This window comes from Euwallacea similis, chromosome 12, assembly GCF_039881205.1.
Source record: "Euwallacea similis isolate ESF13 chromosome 12, ESF131.1, whole genome shotgun sequence".
NCBI classification, from domain to species: Eukaryota; Metazoa; Arthropoda; class Insecta; order Coleoptera; family Curculionidae; genus Euwallacea; species Euwallacea similis.
In genome coordinates this window covers 4,417,009-4,434,932 of record NC_089620.1, presented here as the reverse complement: position 1 = coordinate 4,434,932, position 17,924 = coordinate 4,417,009, and the positions used below count along the sequence as shown (strand labels likewise).

Here is a 17,924-nt window from a genome sequence, read left to right as displayed (position 1 = left end):
CTTGCTTCGTATATGAACAACCCCTTCTCTATGCTCCAATATATAAGTGGGATCACTGGCAAAGCAAAACCTATCAATATTGGTAATGCACACATAATATAAGTGCAAATTAACGGTATAGCACCACTCACACTCCGTTTATTGTGATAATCTGAATTGGTATTGATTGAAGAGTAGGATATTCCTTTTTTTTGTAGTTTTTTTTCGATAGCTATTAGTGTTACAACGAAAATCAATTCTGCAACCGCTAAAACAGTAGTTGAATATTTGTCATGCAGTAAAAACCAGGTGCGATATATTCCTGTCGTAAAAGTATCAATAGCAAGAAACTGTGGTGTGCCGAAATCCGTAATTACTTCCATTAGTACCAAGGACAACCCTGCTATAATTGATGGACGTATGGAGGGTATGATGACAGAAAACAGGCTCTTCAATGAGGAGAACCCAAGCGTTGACGCAATAGTGACTGAGTTACTAACATTCTTTAGACTTGAGCGGACTAACATATAAACGTATGGATATAGGCTGAATCCCATTACTAATATTCCACCACCTAGAGATTTTATTTCAGGAAACCAATAGTCACCTTTGCTCCAATCTAAAATGTCTCTTAATAAGCTCTGCACCGGACCCGAAAACTCTAGCGTATTTACATAGACGAACGCTACTATATATCCAGGAATCGATATCGGAAAGAACAAAGCAATCTCAAAAATTTTACTTCCAGGAAATGAAAAAAATGTAGTGAGCCAAGCTGGAATTACTCCAAATATGAAGGATATTCCCCCCACTCCTATCATCAAAATTAACGTACTCAGTATATATTCAGGGAAAAGTGTGCTGATTACCCATCCGGAATTTGCTGTATCTGTAAATAGAATTGATATTAATGATAATATTGGACAGACGAATAATATACTTACTAGAAATAAGAATATATTTTTAAATACTCTTAAAAACATTAATTTGAATCTATATTTTATATTAAAATGTTATATGTAAAAACTGAAGATATCCAGTAATTATAGCTAACCCAAGAAAGGTTTCCCTACGTTATACCGCCCAGTTATCTAAGTGGAGAAAGTCACCTCTCCCCACTCGACTTCAAAACCGGACTAGTGACTTTCACCACATCCGGCTTCTCTCTAACTTGGTGTTTGTCATACATACTTCTCCATGTAATTAACATTTCAAAGCTTGGTAAATTTGTTTTTATAGCTTAAATACAGCATTCTCTATATTACTAGAGAAGTCGTATTCATTCATACCTAACACTTAATGTTGGCTCATAACATATTAACCACTACTCACAACTTTACCTTCCAAATTACAGTGTCCACGTCAGCATATCCTAAACATTACTTTAGGCCTTGGCTTCTTAGACAATCCCTCATTATAGGTGCATACGGGTGGCTCCCTGCTTAAAGAATAAGAGCATCTATAATGTTACTCCGTTCCATGAAATTGTTTCATGTTAGACTTAGGTTCCAACTTTTTGCCGGGAGATGGGAAACATCTTAATCAGACCAGTCAAGTTCTAATTATCCACTTTCTCCGTACCTTTTGGTCTATGCGTTAACCAACCTTATTTCGCATATCGTTCGTTACGACAATTCAGGCATTGGTTCCTCTCGTAACCATATCTAACTCTGTTTGCAGGGATTCACTATAAGGTTTAGTGTTACCTGCTTTTATCTCATGCTTGCATCCTAGAGGTTGCCACTCTCTAAAATGTGAGACATACATTACCCACGATGTCTAGGGAAGATGGAATTTTACCATCACAAAATCACGACTTTCGGGTCGCACTAGCTGTACGAACATTGTGATTTGAGAGCAATTTCCACAAGGGAGGATGTCATCCCAGTGCTCCTTTTTTTGTCATCCAAGTAGCTGACACTGGGATCCAGCTTTTTTGTAATTTTATTGAAAATGTTGTATAGTCGTTTGTTTACAATCAATTTTTCTGGATCCAAGTAGTCTGGGCACTGCCTTTGTGTTTGAGGCAAAACCTGCTATAACATTTAACATACTGCTTTCACAAACGAATGTTCGTACAGTTGGTGCGACCCGAAAGTCGTGATTTTGTGATGGTAAAATTCCATCTTCCCTAGACATCGTGGGTAATGTATGTCTCACATTTTAGAGAGTGGCAACCTCTAGGATGCAAGCATGAGATAAAAGCAGGTAACACTAAACCTTATAGTGAATCCCTGCAAACAGAGTTAGATATGGTTACGAGAGGAACCAATGCCTGAATTGTCGTAACGAACGATATGCGAAATAAGGTTGGTTAACGCATAGACCAAAAGGTACGGAGAAAGTGGATAATTAGAACTTGACTGGTCTGATTAAGATGTTTCCCATCTCCCGGCAAAAAGTTGGAACCTAAGTCTAACATGAAACAATTTCATGGAACGGAGTAACATTATAGATGCTCTTATTCTTTAAGCAGGGAGCCACCCGTATGCACCTATAATGAGGGATTGTCTAAGAAGCCAAGGCCTAAAGTAATGTTTAGGATATGCTGACGTGGACACTGTAATTTGGAAGGTAAAGTTGTGAGTAGTGGTTAATATGTTATGAGCCAACATTAAGTGTTAGGTATGAATGAATACGACTTCTCTAGTAATATAGAGAATGCTGTATTTAAGCTATAAAAACAAATTTACCAAGCTTTGAAATGTTAATTACATGGAGAAGTATGTATGACAAACACCAAGTTAGAGAGAAGCCGGATGTGGTGAAAGTCACTAGTCCGGTTTTGAAGTCGAGTGGGGAGAGGTGACTTTCTCCACTTAGATAACTGGATTCATTTGCGGTATAGATTCCGCTAACGAGTAGCGGAATGACGGTTTTTCAAATTGTAGAGCCACTTTAGCTATAACAGCCGTACTATTGAATATCTTTATAATTTTGTATATCATGTTTTTAGTTGATAAGTGAATAATCATGAGCTTCGTCATTGCAACTTTCTATCATTTTGTAGAACTTTCTAATTATTATGACATGAAAGACGAAATAAAAGCTACATGCAACAACGTTGAGTTAAAGGGCACTATACTCCTTGCAGAAGAGGGTGTTAATGCAACAATATCTGGTGAAAGAAACGCAATTGATAAAATATTCGATTTTCTACGTTCTGATTATAGGCTAAGGGATCTTACATGGAAAGAGAGTGCAGCAGAATATCAATCATTTAGCAAGATGAAGGTAAAATTAAAAAGAGAGATTGTGAATCTTGGTGTAAGCAATCTTGATATTTCCCTTAAGGGTAAATATGTTGATCCAGAGCATTGGGATGATTTTACTTCTCAACCTGACGTTTTAGTAATAGATACACGAAATGAGTATGAAGTGAAATTAGGCAAGTTTAAAAATGCAATTAATCCACACACACAATGTTTTCGCGATTTTCCTGAGTGGGCAAAGTCTTTCTCTGAGAGTAAAGACCTGAAAGTGGCTATGTACTGCACTGGTGGGATTAGATGCGAAAAATCAACAGCGTACATGAAAAATCTTGGATTTAACGATGTGTACCACCTGAAAGGCGGCATTCTTTCTTACCTTGAAAAAACTTATAATAAAAATGGTAATTGGGAAGGTGAGTGTTTTGTTTTTGATGATAGAATTGCTGTTGATAACTTACTTACTCCAAGCAACACAATAAAATGCATATTCTGCTCAAATCAAGTTTCAACTGATAAACTGAAATCAGTTCCACGTGGCCAGGTGGTTTGTTCTGATTGTAAACTTCAGTGTTATAGATATAATAAATAAAACATCATACTGCTGCAGTTGTATGCATGTTGTGATTTGAGAGCAACCTCTACCAGAAAGGGTGTCATGCCAGTGCCTAGACACTGGCATCCAGGTTCTTTTTTTCTAGATTCCAGCGTCACACGCTGGAATGACAAAAAAGCTGATTTTTAACGTAGATAATGGTTATGCAAGCATCGAACAGACAAAATCTGTCAAATCAGAAAGAAACACACAAATTTAAGTTTTTAGTAATTTTCAAGTATAGTTGTAGAGGGAGCGCCTCTGCAGTTATGATCGACATTTTCAATGGTGCCTAAGTGCCCGTATGCAAGCATGGTCTTGGAAGGAACGGTCAAATCATTGATGGAGTCATTTAGACTACCTCGGTTAGGAGCGTCGAACAAGAAAAAAATCTTGTTAAACCGGAAAGAAACTATTTCTTCACTTCCATAGCAATTTTTATATATAATTTATCAAGAAGTACTTCTGCAGTTATAACCGACTGATCAATGGTGCTTAAGTGCCCGTTTAGGAGCGTGGTTTTGGAGGAACGGTTAAACCACTGATGGAGTCTATTATGACTACCTCGATTAGAAGATTGTATAATCTAACCGTCCCAAGCTTAAGTGCTTCTCCATTATAAGTTATAGTAGGATAATTACCATGATAAAGGCAAAAAGTAAACTAGAAATAGTGAATCCTGATACAGCAGGAATTGATATCGGCTCAGCTGTACATTATGTATGTGTACCTGAAGGAAGAGATGAACAACGTGTCAAAAAATTTGGATGCTTTACAGTTGATCTTCATAACTTAGCAGGGTGGTTAAAGAAATGTAAAGTTAGAACAGTAGCTATGGAATCAACAGGAGTATATTGGATTCCTTTGTTTCAAATACTTGAGTCATATGGATTTGAGGTAAAATTGGTAAATGCACGATATATTAAGAACGTGCCTGGTAGAAAATCCGACGTTCAAGACTGTCAATGGTTACAACAATTACACAGCTATGGATTACTCCATGGGTCGTTTAGACCTGATGATCAAATGTGTGTGTTGCGTAATTACGTTAGGCAACGTAGCAACCTGATTGAAAGTGCATCCACACATATTCTACGTATGCAAAAAGCGTTAATTCAAATGAACGTTCAATTACACAAAGTCATAAGTGATATTACTGGAGTGACCGGTATGCAAATTATCAAAGCAATAATTGAAGGTGAAAGGAATCCTGAAAAATTATCAGAATTGAGAGATGTACGGATAAGAAATGATAGATCTACCATGGCAAAAGCGCTAAAAGGCGACTACAGAAAGGAACTCTTATTTGTGTTAAAGCAAGAATTTGAATTGTATAATATTTATCAGGAAAAAATAGCAGAATGCGACAAAAGCATCGAACAATATTACAAAACATTTGAAACAAAATCTGACGAGAATAAGCGATGCAGCAAAATAAAGAATAGGTTTTCAAAAAACAGACCAGACTTTCCTTTACACGAAGAACTGTATAGAGTAACCGGTATTGATTTTACTAAAGTTCCTGGGCTTGATGTGCTAACTATACAAACAATTATCTCAGAAGTTGGTTTGAACCACGATAAATGGCCATCAGAGAAGCACTTTACTTCTTGGTTGGGGCTAAGTCCTGCTAATAAAGTTACAGGGGAAAAAGTATTTGGGACGAGAACTCGCAAAGTTATTGCTCGTGCTGCAAATGCTTTTAGGATGGCTGCCCAGTGTGTGTCAAGAAGCAACGGTGGGATTGGTGCATATTGCAGAAGGTTAAAAAAACGACTAGGAGCACCGAAAGCGATTACCGCTACGGCTAGGAAATTGGCGTGCATTTTTTATAGTATGCTAAAGTATGGACAGGAATATGTAGAGAAGGGCATTGATTACTATGAAAAGTTATATAAGGAAAAAATAGTGAAGACTCTAAGCAAGAAAGCTAGTGAATTTGGTTATGTCTTGATTAAAAAAGAGCTACTAGCAGAAAGAGTTTCTTAGAAGAAGTCTACTTCTTACCCTTAATCAACTCTAAAGCCTTCTTCAAATCTATGCTTTCAATATCTGCACTCTTGCCCAAAGCAACGTTTGTTTTACCGCATTTTATATAGAATCCGTACCTACCGTTGCAGATAAAAACTTCTTTTCCTTTTTCATTAAGCCCGAGAGATTTTAACTCTTTGCGTGGACTGTTTGCAATAATTTGTACAGCTTCGCTCAATTCTGTATTCAGCACCTCTTTGGAGCTTTTCTTAAGAGAAAAGTATCTACCATCATAGAAAATATAGTACCCAAATCGCCCAAGGCCTATTTTTACTTCCTTTCCGGTTTCAGGGTGTTCTCCGATTACTTTTGGCAAGGAAAGTAACTGAGTAGCAGTGCTCAGATCAATATCATTAACATTTATATCTTTTGGTATAGAAACCGCCTTTTTCTTTTCTGACTCATTATTAAACTGCAGGTAAAGCCCAAAAGGACCCTTTTTAATTACTACCTCTTGTCCTGTTATATCATCTATACCTAAACTTTTTGGATATTCTGAATTGTCGTTACTACCTGTAATTTCTTTTGTATGGTTGCATTCAGGATAGTTAGAACATCCAAGGAACACCCCGGCTTTTCCAAAGTTCAATTTCAATATGCCATCAGAGCAAGCAGGGCATTTTGTATTCACCTCTTTTCTTCCTTCTTCTGAACAAAACCAATCGACTACCAAATTGTGAATGCCGCTGAAAACTTCATCATGTGTCATTTGCTTGACAGAGTTTACATGACCAAAAAATGGCACCCAAAAGTGGCCTAACTCTTTTTTCCAATCTGCATGTCCATTTGAAATTAAATCAAGCTTTTCTTCCATTTGTGCTGTGAAGTCATACTCTACACAACGCTGAAAGAAGGTTTCTAAAAATATAGTAACGATTTTACCACGACTGCTTGGAATAAACCTTTTGCTATCCAATGAAACGTACTCACGATCTTGTAATACCGAAATAATTGCTGCATAAGTTGATGGACGACCTATACCGATTTCTTCCATTTTTTTTACGATACTCGCTTCACTATAACGAGGTGGCGGTTGAGTGAAATGCTGTTTTGGCTCAACTGAAATCAGCTTACATGCTTCCCCTTCCTTCATGGCAGGTAGCAGGCCTTCATTTTCAGCTTCCATGTTATCTTGATAGACTTTATAAAAACCATCAAAGAATATACTTGATCCACTTGCTCGCAGAATTACTTTCTGGTCAGTAGAACTAATTTCAACTACCACTTGATCAAGGATCGCCGATTCCATTTGACTTGCAATGGTTCTTTTCCAGATTAAATCATACAATTTAAATTGCTCTGGCGTTAAGTAATCCTTAATACTACCCGGCGTTCTATTGATATCAGTTGGACGAATTGCTTCATGTGCTTCTTGAGCATTTTTGACCTTTTTTACATATTTACGAGGAGACTGCGGTAAATATTTATCACCATATAATGACTTAATTGACCCTCTAATTGAGTTTATAGCCTCATCTGCAATATGAAACCCATCTGTACGCATGTAAGTTATCAACCCTACAGTTTCACCACCAATATCGATACCTTCATATAAATTTTGCGCTATGCGCATAACACTTTTCACATTAAAATACAGTTTATTCACTGCATCTTGCTGAAGACTTGAAGTAATAAACGGAGGAAGCGGGTTTCTCTTAACTTGCTTGCGTTCTACTGTGCTTACAGCATATTGCCTTGATTCAATCTCCCTGACTAAGTTCTTTGCTTCTTCTTCATTCTTAATATCAAATTTTTCTAGCTTTTTATTGTCATAGTGGCTTAGCATAGCAAAAAAAGCCTCATCTTTGCTATTTTGCATTTCTGCTTTTATGCTCCAATACTCCTGTGTTATAAATTTACTAATTTCATCTTCTCGTTCGCATATAATCTTTAATGCAACAGACTGCACTCGCCCTGCAGACTTGCTTCCCGACAATTTTGTCCACAGCAGTGGTGACAAACTAAATCCAACTAGATAATCCAAAGCTCTACGTGCTTGTTGTGCACGTACTAAATCCATATTAATTTCACGTGGATTTTTTATTGCTTCTTGTACTGCTCTTTTTGTTATCTCATTAAAAACTACTCTATAAATGTTGTTTTCATTACTGATTGCTTTCTTTTCTTTTAATGTCTCTATCACATGCCAAGCCATTGCTTCCCCTTCTCTGTCTGGGTCTGTTGCAAGATATATATCTGATGTTTTGCTTGCGGCTTTTACTAACTCTTTTATATACTTTTCTGCTTTTTCAATGGTCTCATACTTTATAGCAAAATCATTATCCGGATCGACGGAGCCGTTTTTTGCTGGAAGATCCCTCACATGTCCAAAGGATGCAGCTACTTTGAACTCTTTACCCAAATATTTACCTATTGTCTTTGCTTTCGCAGGTGATTCAACTATTAATAATGCCATATTGTTAATTATTTTAGTACTTAAAGATAATATGTTGAGAAATATACGATAAAAAGTAAAAAAATATTTTAATAGGTCTTGTGAATTTTACAAAGTAGGTTGTTCATGGTTTCCAGAAAACCCTTGGACGTTGCTATTTTCAAGTGACTTTGAAGGCTGATTACAATAGTATATGATCGCAGCAGCAACCAGACAACAAGCTCCAACCACTATTCCCACCGCTAACATTTCTAAGTGAACTGCAATAGCTACTCCTAAAGCAACTCCAGCCACTGTCAGTACAGAGGCAGTTACAATAGGCAGTTTGCTCCTCTTTTCATTTTGTGGACTTGGTCGTATATTATTGTTCTGGATGTCATTTTCTTGATCTGAAACTAGTATTTTAGTACTGCCACCTTCAGAAACTTTACCATGCTCACTATCACTTGCACTTATGTGTTCAATAGTGCCGGTTGTTTCACTTACAGGCTGAGAAACTTGCTCATCAACACTGGAAGAACAAGCTTGATCAATTGTTTGATGTTTTGAGCTGCTATTGCTTTCGTTTATTATTTTATTCTTTATGACTCCTGCAAATGCATATAGCTTCAACCTAGGAACATGCCTCTCTTCAAAATCTACAAAGTCGGTAAGATGCTTCTTTATATTCCTAGGTATTAGTGTGGTGCAATCTTTTTTGTATTCCTGAAAGAAAGTTTCTATGTCAATGAACTTCATCGTGTGAAAATCACGTTTATACTGTTCTGATAAAACTTCAATTAATGGTTTATAATTGTGCAGAGAAATTTCTTTTTTTATTTCGTTAGCTTTATTAATTAGAGTATAAGCATATTCTGGATATTGCCTTTGTAAGCTTTTTTGGTTATCAAACTTACTGCATATATCTTCATTTTTTTCCCATATACTTACTAATGTACTAGTGTCACTTTCCTTCAAAAAGTCATGTAGTAACTTATCTTCCTCCTCAAGTTTTTCGTATTCACCTAGGCACCTATTCCAATATTCTGACATTTCCCTTGTAAAATTAGAATTATGTTGTACTAGATATTCTGGCTTTTGTGCATTGGAACCTTGTAACTTAATTTCATGTGCTATCAGAAACTCCGCTGCACTTTTGTGTTTCTTTTCAACAGCCAAATGCAAAGGAGTTTTGCCACGCGCGTTTTGTAAATTAACATCAGCCTCTGCTGCTAATAGAGCATTCACTGCATCTGTATGGCCATTTTCAGCAGCCAAATGTAAAGGAGTATCGTAAAGCCAACAATCTCTCACATCAACATCAGCCCCTGCTGCTAATAGAGCATTTATTGCATCTGTATAACCATTTTCAGCAGCCAAATGTAAAGGAGTCCATCCATTTTCACTCTTCGTATTAACACTAGCTTTACTTGCTATTAGAACTTCTACTATCTTTTTATGGTCATTTGCAATAACCCAATGTAAAAGAGCCCATCCATAATTCCATAAACCATCACTCGTATTAATATTAAATTCTTCTGCCTCCAATAGAGCATTTACTGCTTTTGTATGGCCATTTTTAATAGCCAAACGTAAAGGAGTTTCTCCATTATCATCTATTGCATCAATATCAGCCCCTTCTGCTAATAAAGCATTTATTGCACCCGTATGGCCTGTTTCAGCAGCCCAATGTAAAAAAGTTTGTTCCTTCTTACTTTTTGCATTAACATTAACCCCCGCCCCCGCTTTTATTAGAGCATTTACTACCTCCTTGTAACCAAATTTTGCAGCCCAATATAAAGGGGTCAGTCCATTCATATCTTTCGTATTAACATCAGCTCCATTTGATATCAGAGCTTCTACTACCTTTTTGCAGCCACCCTTAGTAGCCAAATATAACAATGTAAGTTTAAAAGAGGCAAGACCTGTATATAAGGTGAATTTATAATTTATGTTAAATCTATCATTTTTCCAATTCTGGAATGTACTTAAATCTATCCTCTGTAACCTCTCTTTTATTTTTTCGATTATGTTACCCTGATTTAAATCACCATCAGCATTTACTGCACTTAATATTTTTATCCACTGTTCATATTTCATAACTTTTCTCTACTAAACACTATACAAGCGTTTTATCCGGTATTTCAGCAACTGTCAATTTTGCTAACAAATCACGTAAAAATTTGTAGAAAACACTGGACTCCGTAGCATTACAAAAAATCCAATTATTTTCTCCTAAGAAACTCACTCAACTAACTCTTCTTGTTGAATTAATATGTAGCCAAATTCGCTCGCTTTTTTGATCAAATTTTTTACAATTCTATCTTTATAGCGTGTTTCATAGTATTCCATTCCTTTTTCTACATATTCCTGTCCGTATTTGAGCATACTATAAAATATGCATGCCATTTTTCTTGCAGTAGCTGTTATTGCTTTTGGTGCTCCTAGTCGTTTTTTCAATCTTCTGTAGTATGCACCCAACGCACTTTTACTCTTTCCTACAGAATGAGCAGCTATTCGCAAAGCATTTGCAGCACGGTTAATGACTTTACGTGTTCTTGTATTAAACACTTTTTCCCCTGTAACTTTATTAGCAGGACTGAGTCCCAACCACGACGAAAAGTGCTTTTCTGTTGGCCATTTACTGTGGTTTATACCAACTTCTGAAATTATGGTTTGTATACTTAATACATCAAATCCAGGAATTTTAGTGAAATCCATACCAGTGATTCGGTGCAGTTCCTCATACAAAGCAAAGCTTGGCTTACTTTTGCTATTTTTATTCTTTTGCTTACTTAGCTGTTTGCTTTCACAAGACTTTGTTTCAAACGTTTTATAATAGGCTTCAATATTTCTATCACATTCTGCTATTTTTTCTTGATAAATATTATATAGTTCAAATTCTTGCTTTAGCGTGAATAAGTGTTCTTCTCTATAGTCACCAGCTAACGCTTTTGCAATAGTAGACTGATCATTTTTCATTCGCACGTCCCTGAATTCTGCTAATTTTTCAGAATCTCTTTCGCCTTCAATTATAGCTTCAATGATTTTCATACCAGTTATCCCAGTAATATGACTAATAACCTTGTGTAATTGTATATTCATTTGAATTAATGCCTTCTGCATACGTAGAATATGCGTAGATGCACTTTCAGTGAGATTTCTGCGCTGCCGCACGTAACTGCGCAATACACACATCTGATTATCTGGGTCGAGTAGACCAGTGGAACTTCCCCCCCAGCCCCTCACAGAACTGTGCATGAACCTCTCGATTCACACAGCTCCCATTATTCAGTACTTTGATTACCATACCAACCTCCAGTGGTAAAAAGTATTCGGATTTTCTGTTCTCATTTTTCCTAGAAGTTTCCTTGCTAGTCTTTTTCCAATCAGATATTTCTTACTTACCCACTTTTCTAGATGCCGCTCTACATTATTAAGAAGTTTATACATCTCCGTTTGGTAAAACCTGCCATAATACTGACACCAGCCTCTGACTATTGGATTTACTTCCTTTGATATTTCCTCCAACTTCTTTCCTGTAAATCTATGTATTTTCCATGACCTTATGGTTTGAGTGATCTTTTTCTTGGCCTTATTGCTAATTGCAGGTAGAAATCCAACAAAATATTCTCCTATTTTGCTCTTTGCTCCTCTAGGTCTAAAGGTATATCCTAGAAAATCAAAGCTTTGTATAGGAAATGTATTCTTCCTGTTGCTATTCTTACAGTACACTATCCGTGTCTTTTCGGGATGCAACTTTAGCTTATACTCAGCCAATCTTTCTTCAATCTTTACTCTCATAAAGTCTGCCTGTCTCTTAGTTTTGCAGTGCACTATTGCATCATCAACATACCTTTCAAATGGTATTGTGGGGTAGTTTTGCCTCATCCACATATCAAACGCATGATGCATAAATATGTTAGAAATGATTGGGCTTACAGAACCTCCTTGCGGAACTCCCTTATTCCTCACTTCCCTAGTGCCATCTGCTTGTTGAATAGGGGCTTTCATCCACCTCTCAACATACAGTATGACCCATTTGCAGTTTGTATATTTCTTGATAGCTTGCAAAACTAATTCGTGATCCAGATTGTCGAAAAATCCAGATATATCAAGATCTATCGTCCAATCGTACCTCCAGCATCTCTTGCGTGCTGTATCTACCGCATCCAGTGCAGATTTATTCGGTCTATAACCATATGAATCCTCGTGGAATTTTGGCTCTACTAGCGGCTCAAGATACATAGAAGCTGCCGTTTGCCCTATCCTGTCGAATACTGAAGGAACACCTAAAATTCTTTGTCCTTCTCCCGTATCCTTCGGTATTGCTACAGCTTTTACTGGCTCTGGAAAATAACTTCCGGATGACATCCGATTCCATAGTTTGTACAGATTATCTTTTAGATTTTCCTCAAACTTTGTTATCGAAACCTCATCTACACCTGCAGCACCTTTATTTTTCGATACTTGTTTATAAGCTCTCCAAATAAGTTGTTTCGGTATATCAAAAGACTTTGTTTTATTCATTAACTCCTCCCTTTCGGTTGATAAATAATTAAAACTAAATAACTCAGCCCCTTCGCTCCATTTCCATTACAGAAACTTCTTCGCTACTACGAGCCGATCCGCCCCTGTTTTCCGCATCAGTACTCTCATCCTTAGAGTTTAGCTCCTCGAATTTCTCCCTTATCATCGAAACGACAGGTTCCCGCAGTTCCACACAATAGCCTAAAATAGATTCACGCCACCTCTATGCCGGACGCCACCTATCCAGTAAACAAGTTCCTGATAGGTTTATCCCAAGAGATTCAGGAGCCCATGGTTTTGACGTCGTCTTTGGAATTTCGACACTTCATCAGTGGTTCATTTTCATTCACCTCTCTATTTTACACATGATGCATAATTGCACCTTTTCCATAACGCTCACTACCATAGCTCTTTACCACAGCAGCTTATGGCTGTTTGAAGCCTATTCTTGCAAACCGACTTCAAGGGGCCCACCCTCATCTATTGTGCAGCTTTGCACTTAGTTTGCTCATTTTTTTTTTTAAGCATTCTTTGTGTCTCTACGGCACACCCTAAACGATCCATGAAGCAGTCCGTAGCTATGCAGTTGTTGGAGCCATTGGCAATCTTGAACGTCAGACTTCCTACCAGGTACATTCTTTACATGCCGTGCATTTACCAATCTTACCTCGAATTTATATGACTCAAGTATTTGAAATAAAGGAATCCAGTATACTCCTGTTGATTCCATAGCTACTGTTGTAACTTTACACTTTTTCAACCACTGTGCTAAGTTATGAAGGTCTTCAGTAAAGCAGCCAAATTTCTGAACGCGTTGTTCATCTCCTCCTTCAGGTACACACACATAGTGTACAGCTGAACCAACGTCTATTCCTGCTGCATTAGGATTCACTATTTCTAATTTACTTTTTGCTTTTTTCATGGTAACTCCTACATATAATTTGTTACAGGGAAACGCTTCAGCTTGGAACGGTTGATAGTACAATCTCCTAACCGAGGTAGTCTAAATGACTCCATCAATGATTTGACCGTTCCTTCCAAGACCATGCTTGCATACGGGCACTTAGGCACCATTGAAAATGTCGATCATAACTGCAGAGGCGCTCCCTCTACAACTATACTTGAAAATTACTAAAAACTTAAATTTGTGTGTTTCTTTCTGATTTGACAGATTTTGTCTGTTCGATGCTTGCATAACCCAAACTAAGTAGAAAAAAGGTATCATCCAAGTAGCCCCTTTCTCGTCATGCCGCCGCGGCGCTAACAAGTAACGGGATGACGGTTGTCGTTTATCCATAAATATTTAAGAAATTTACCAAATAAAAAAAAGGCAAAGAAACCCCGTAGTGCGAGTTTTGACTCTCTAATGCTTTAAGTTGGCGCTGTAATAATGTGCTGACGCTTAGTTTAAGCGCGATTTGGCTGAATGTAGAAAAAATTTAAAAGACATGCAGCCGCTATAATTTTATATAATCTGCTAATAAACACCTGAGTTTTTTACTGGATTTTGTTGTTGAGTCCGCGCGGATCAAAAACAAGTTTTGAGTCAGAAATACTCTTAGTGCCATGATAAGGGCGCTGGCGGAGTTTGTTAAGCAACTTTCTATATAATATTTTCTAAAATAAATAGACTTCTCGCATCCAATTTCAGCAGCGCGTGACACACAACTGCAATGACAAGGTGTCGCAAGATAAACATCATATTCACACGAAGTACTTGACTTCACTTGTACTAAGAAGCATTTTATATATGTTGTGTGCCCGTAGCTCAGCTGGATAGAGCAACAGCCTTCTAAGCTGTGGGTCGTAGGTTCGAATCCCACCGGGCACACTCTTATATCAATACTTTCTATAAATCTTCAAATACTCTGGCACCACATTTTCAATTGCTAATGGTCGAACCTTCATTGTTTCAAGGTCAACTGACTTTTCGATTGAACTATTCATCATAACTTTCACCTGATCTTGAGTAAGCATAGGGTTCGTATCTCCGGTTATTGGTTTTAGCAGCATAGAGATAATTTTATTTTCTAAAAAGAAAGCTATTAACTTTGCCATTGGAAAAGATACATTGATCAACAAACACTTTCTGTTAGTAACATTCAGAATAAACTTCAATAAGCTTTTGAAGGAGTAAACCTTTGGTCCACCCATGTTATAAATTTTCTTGTCTTGCTTATTAAAACTGATAATACGATATACTACTTCAGCTAAGTCTGTTACACATATTGGCTGAAATTTAGTCGTTCCATTGCCAATTAGTGGTAAGCAAGGAAGAATAGTTGCTAATCTTGCAAATTTATTAAAGAAGTTGTCTTCTTTACCAAATACAAGGCTTGGCCTAATTATTATTGCTTTTTGAAATGCTGAAGTTACAGCTTTTTCACCTTCCAATTTACTTTTGGCATATTTTGACAACTTGCTATTTTCTATTCCCATAGCAGAAAAATGTATCATCATAGATACATTTTTCATTTTTGCAGCTTTTGCTATCCTTTCAGCTATTTTAACGTGAACAGCGTAAAAATCGTGCTTTTTTGCTTCATATAATATTCCCACTAAGTTTATAGCTACATCACATTCTTCCATACCCTCCAGAACTGATTTTTCATCAAAAAAATCGCCTTTAAATATTGATATTTGTCCTAAATTGCCACACAATTTTAAACAAGCAGCTTTTTCCTGATTACGAGTGAATATCTTTATCAAATATCCTTCTGCTGCCAAGCGTCTTACGATGTGTTTCCCTATAAACCCCGTTCCACTAAAAATAATTACACGTTTTGTCACGATTAAAGTTCCTAACAATTTATTACTGTAAATTAATACAATGATTTTACTTAATATTCTATTATGAATTCTTGTATAATAAGGTCCATTTTCATTCCTCGTGAGCCTTTAACTAGAATTGCGTCATTATTCTGAATAATGTCAGCTAAATTACTTTTCAATTGATTAGAATCATTAAAATGTGCGCCTCTCATATTATCTGGCAAAAGCTCATGCAATTCTAACATAAATTTACCAACTGTATAAACTTTATCTACATTATTTTCTGTGATAACCTTAACCAGATCTGTATGAAATTTTATGCTTTCATCACCAAGTTCCAACATATCACCAAGCAAAGCTACTTTTCTCTGATTAGAATATGTACTCAAAGTTTTTATCGCAGTTTTCATCGAAGCAGGGCTGGCGTTATAGGAGTCATTAATTAAATGTATATATTTTCTATTGCATTTGACCTTATGAATATTGCCTCTACCTTTCGCTACACTAAAATTCTTAAGTGCAAGTGGTAATTTTGATAAATCAAGTCCGAGGCTTTGCACAACTGCTGCAACAGCAAGTAGCGAATAAGCAAAATGCTCACCTTGTACACGTAAATTACAGTTTATAATTTGATTATCACTCAGCCTGATTTTTAAACTTAATCTATTAGCAACTCGGTTTGATGTCATTCCAGCGCGTGACGCTGGAATCCAGTCTTTATTATACAACCGTCTGATATGCTCATTTGCAATTGAACTTCCTGGATCCAAGTAGTCAAGCACTGGGATGACAGAAGATAGTGCTGAAATGACAGAAGATTCATTGTTTCTTATTAAGTTTAGTAAACAAACTTCAGCATTTTTATCTTTACCGAAGCTTATTACATTTCTATTGGCGCGTGATGAGAGATAATCGTAATATTTATTATCTCTGTTCAAAATCAAAGTACCGTTATTTTTCATACCATATAGAACTTCTAATTTTGTTTGTGCAACGTCAAATAGTGATGAAAAATTTTCAGTATGTGCAGGTTCGATGTTGGTAATAACTGCAATATTCGGATTACTAATTTTTGATAATTCTTTTATTTCACCAGCTTTATTCATTCCCATTTCAAGAATTAAGTACTGGCAGTTTTTTGGAGCTTTCAGAATTGTCAAAGGCAATCCTATATTATTATTTAAGTTACCTTCGTTTGCATGGGACACTCCATATTGCGATAAAACAGTATGCAGCATATCCTTTGTAGTGGTTTTCCCGACACTGCCTGTAACTGCAATAACTTTAGCATCAATAAGAACATTTCTAATGTAGTATGATGCCATATCGTGCAAAGCTTTCAGGGTATCTTGTACAATCATGAGAGGGAAACTTTTATATTTACCCTCACTCACTATTGCAGCGACAGCCCCTTTTAAAAACGCTTCATGCAAAAAATTATGGCCATCAAAATTCTTTCCCTTGAGGGCAATAAATAAATCACCTTTTTTTATGCTTCTTGTGTCCGTTGAAATATTTGAGCTATGTATCCAATTACAACCATTTACGTCTCTTCCGCCAGTTGCATCAATGATATTATTTGTGTTCCATTTAAACATAATTTAGAGTATTCTTTATAATAAATTGAACAATAAAAGTAGCGAAAATACTACATGTTTTAGACAATGTGCAAATAATGGTTGCAATCCCTATAATTCTATCTTATAATGAATATAGAAGTTTAAATTTTTTCGTCTATAATTAAAATGTATTTAGTTATAGAAACTACCTTGGAGGTATGTATGGCAGAATCTATTTGGGCTAAGATAGGCGGAGCAGTTAAAACAGGTGTAGAAGCTACAGGTCGGGTGTTTGCTCTTGTGCCTAAAGCACTTATTTACCCTATAAAGAAGCCGTTTGCTTCAACGGGTGAAATGAAACATGATGCTACAGTTTCGTTAAAGAAAGCTGTTGGTATAGATGTACCTGAAGAAGAAAGGGAATATGATCCACCTATAGAAACCACACAGGCTAGTAAGGATCTTGGTGTGCAAATAACAGAGCAAAAGAAAGGGATAGGAAAGGTAAGTTTTTTAGTGTCAAGAACTCTGACGGGAGATATACCTTATTTGAATGATGAACAATTGAATAAAATAAAAGCACTAAAAAGTGAGTATTCAAACATCACTATACATAGAGAAGAAAATAAAATTGTAATTGAAGTTGATGTTAAAAAAATAATTGAAGACATTAAAACTGACTATAAAGGAAAGAGTCCAGAGGAGATAAAAAAGCTTGCTATTGAAGAAATTAAACAAAAAGTTGACGGTAACCTTAAAGATCTAGCAAAAATTACTGGTGGAGAATTTAAAGTTCACACAGACTTAAAATTGCTGTATGGTATTGCAGAAAAATTGTATAAGGAATATGATAATCAAAAGCAGTCATCAGAAGC

At 36.4% G+C, this 17,924-nt stretch overlaps 2 protein-coding genes and 1 non-coding gene across 3 annotated transcripts; 1 reads left to right on the top strand and 2 right to left on the bottom strand.

The window, feature by feature from the left end:
• Positions 1-5,779: 5,779 nt before the first annotated feature.
• Positions 5,780-8,230, bottom strand: LOC136412437 (DNA topoisomerase 1-like). Its single transcript, XM_066395499.1, has one exon. The coding sequence runs from the start codon at positions 8,228-8,230 to the stop codon at positions 5,780-5,782; it is 2,451 nt and encodes an 816-aa protein (XP_066251596.1).
• A 6,245-nt stretch (positions 8,231-14,475) lies between these two features.
• Positions 14,476-14,549, top strand: TRNAR-UCU (transfer RNA arginine (anticodon UCU)). The gene has a single exon. It is a non-coding gene; the product is annotated as a tRNA-Arg (tRNA).
• Positions 14,550-15,558: 1,009 nt separating this feature from the next.
• LOC136412436 (UDP-N-acetylmuramoyl-tripeptide--D-alanyl-D-alanine ligase-like) lies at positions 15,559-17,088 on the bottom strand. Its single transcript, XM_066395498.1, has 3 exons — positions 16,303-17,088; positions 16,195-16,205; positions 15,559-16,147 (listed from the first exon to the last, which is right to left on the bottom strand). The coding sequence occupies exons 1-3, from the start codon at positions 17,086-17,088 to the stop codon at positions 15,559-15,561; spliced, it is 1,386 nt and encodes a 461-aa protein (XP_066251595.1).
• Positions 17,089-17,924: the final 836 nt, after the last annotated feature.

Excerpts from the sequence above, each read along its gene's own strand:
- LOC136412436 (XM_066395498.1), bottom strand. The coding sequence starts at position 17,088 with ATGTTTAAATGGAACACAAATAATATCATTGATGCAACTGGCGGAAGA.
- LOC136412437 (XM_066395499.1), bottom strand. The coding sequence starts at position 8,230 with ATGGCATTATTAATAGTTGAATCACCTGCGAAAGCAAAGACAATAGGT.